This window comes from Mus caroli, chromosome 6, assembly GCF_900094665.2.
Source record: "Mus caroli chromosome 6, CAROLI_EIJ_v1.1, whole genome shotgun sequence".
NCBI classification, from domain to species: domain Eukaryota; kingdom Metazoa; phylum Chordata; class Mammalia; order Rodentia; family Muridae; genus Mus; species Mus caroli.
The window spans coordinates 37067370-37069596 of record NC_034575.1 but is presented as its reverse complement, the minus strand read 5'-3'; the positions used below and the strand labels follow the sequence as shown (position 1 = coordinate 37069596).

Below are 2227 nucleotides of genomic sequence, written 5' to 3'. Positions count from 1 at the left end.
AGGTACATTTAAAGTGGAGGGTTGGCTCTTCACAGTCTCATGTATTTGTGTCAGTGGCCAAATCTTCCTTTCTCCATTGTTTTGGATATGTCCTTCCCTAATCACCTAGTTTAAAGCACCAGGCTGTGTCCCANGTACAACTGCAATCCTAGCCTAGGATTCAGTGCATAGCNTATGCTGACACCTGTACTTGCCCTCTCTGACCNCTCTTCCTCTACTCCTGNCCAGCAGTCCCAACTGCTCCATGAAGAGAGACAATGCAACCTGGGTAAGTGAGTTTATCCTCATGGGTCTCTCCAGTGACAAACACATCCAAGCTGGACTCTTTGTCCTCTTTGGGGTCANCTACCTGCTGACTCTGCTGGGCAATGGGCTCATCGTCCTGCTGATTGCACTCGACCCACGACTCCACCTGCCCATGTATTTCTTCCTCTGTCACCTGTCAGTGGTGGACATCTGCTACACCTCCAGTGGGGTCCCCCAGATGCTGGCACACTTCCTCATGGAGAAAAAGACCATCTCTTTTGCCNTATGTGGNACCCAGCNCTTTTTNGCTCTNNCNCTNGGNGGAACTGAGTTTCTGTTGCTGGCTGCCATGGCCTATGACCGCTATGTGGCTGTCTGTAATCCATTACGGTACACAGTGGTGATGAGCCCAAGGCTCTGCATGGGTCTAGCAGGTGTCTCTTGGTTTGTGGGTGTAGTTAATTCTGCTGTGGAGACAGCAGTCACCATGCGCCTTCCCACCTGTGGGCACAATGTGCTCAACCATGTGGCCTGTGAGACACTGGCACTGGTCAGACTGGCCTGTGTGGACATNACCCTCAACCAAGTGGTGATACTGGCTTCTAGTGTGGTGGTGCTGCTGGTACCCTGCTGCCTTGTCTCTCTGTCTTATGCCTACATTGTGACTGCTGTCTTGAAAATCCGCTCTACCCAGGGACGCCGCAAAGCCTTTGGTACTTGTGCCTCCCACCTGACTGTGGTCTCCATGTCTTATGGAATGGCCCTCTTCACACACATGGAGCCCACCTCCACAGCCTCTGCTGAGCAGGACAAGGTGGTGGTGGTCTTCTATGCTGTGGTCACTCCCATGCTGAATCCTCTCGTCTATAGTCTGAGGAACAAGGATGTGAAAGCTGCCTTCAGTCGAGTTCTGATGAAGAGCTTTGAGTCAAAGAATTAGGAAGTAATTCTGTAAAGAAGCCATGTCTCTGTATAGTGGGAATTTTAGTATATAGCTCCTGTTGATGTACATGTATGTGTGATGAGGTATATAGCTCCTTTCATTTTATATATATATATATATATATATATACATATATACATATATATGTATATATGTATATATATGCACATGAAATATGTGTGCATGCATTCGTACAAGTATATGGATCTGTGATATATACTATGCTCTTTTGAGTTAAAAGATAACTCTCATTTTAACTCTGCATTCTTGATTTTTTTTTTCTTGGTCCTCACCTTAATTTAAAGAAAGTGAATCACATGCTTTTAAAATGATCCAACTTATGAAAAACTTAAATAAAATCTATTCCTTTTCTTAAATGAAATGAAGAAGAAATGACACAGTATATATACAGATTAGAAAGGAAGATTACTCTATTGTATGTACACATAATTTATGTCAAAGCCTTTTGATTGCTAAAATTTCCAAATGTATTGAAATCAGACAGAAAGGAAGATGAAATAAGTGGTAAATTACAAACTTTTCAAAGTGGCCTTAGGTCAGAGGAATAAATGTCATATGGTTCCCATTTGATGCAGCCCATCTTAACAGTGTATGGAACTCATACATATGAGGAACCAATGTCATACTCATGGTCTCCAAAGCGCTTTTAGGAAGTCCCAGGGGCTTCACTCGCCTTCCTTCCATTTCCAACTTGCTGGGGAGACAAGTGGTAGATCAAAGAAACACAATATCAGAACCTCAAACTAAAGATTTCTGTACATCAGACATATTCTCTTTTGAAAATTCCTGGATATATTCAGAAACCATCCTTGATTAAAAGGACACAGCACACAAGACCAGAGGTGAGCCAATGAAAGAATTTTTTCCTCATTAAAAGTCATTTGGTTCATGTATTCTAACACACACACACACACACACACACACACTGTACTGGCTATTTTTGTGTCAACTTGACACAGCTGGAGTTATCACAGAGAAAGGAGCTTCAGTTGAGGAAATGCCTCCAAGAGATCCAAC

At 43.2% G+C, this 2227-nt stretch overlaps 1 protein-coding gene across 1 annotated transcript; it reads left to right on the top strand.

Moving 5' to 3' along the window:
* The first annotated feature begins 244 nt into the window (after window positions 1–244).
* LOC110296914 (olfactory receptor 2F1-like) lies at window positions 245–1186 on the top strand. Its single transcript, XM_021165720.1, has one exon. It carries the CDS (start codon window positions 245–247, stop codon window positions 1184–1186), a length of 942 nt encoding a protein of 313 aa, XP_021021379.1.
* The last annotated feature ends 1041 nt before the right edge of the window (window positions 1187–2227 follow it).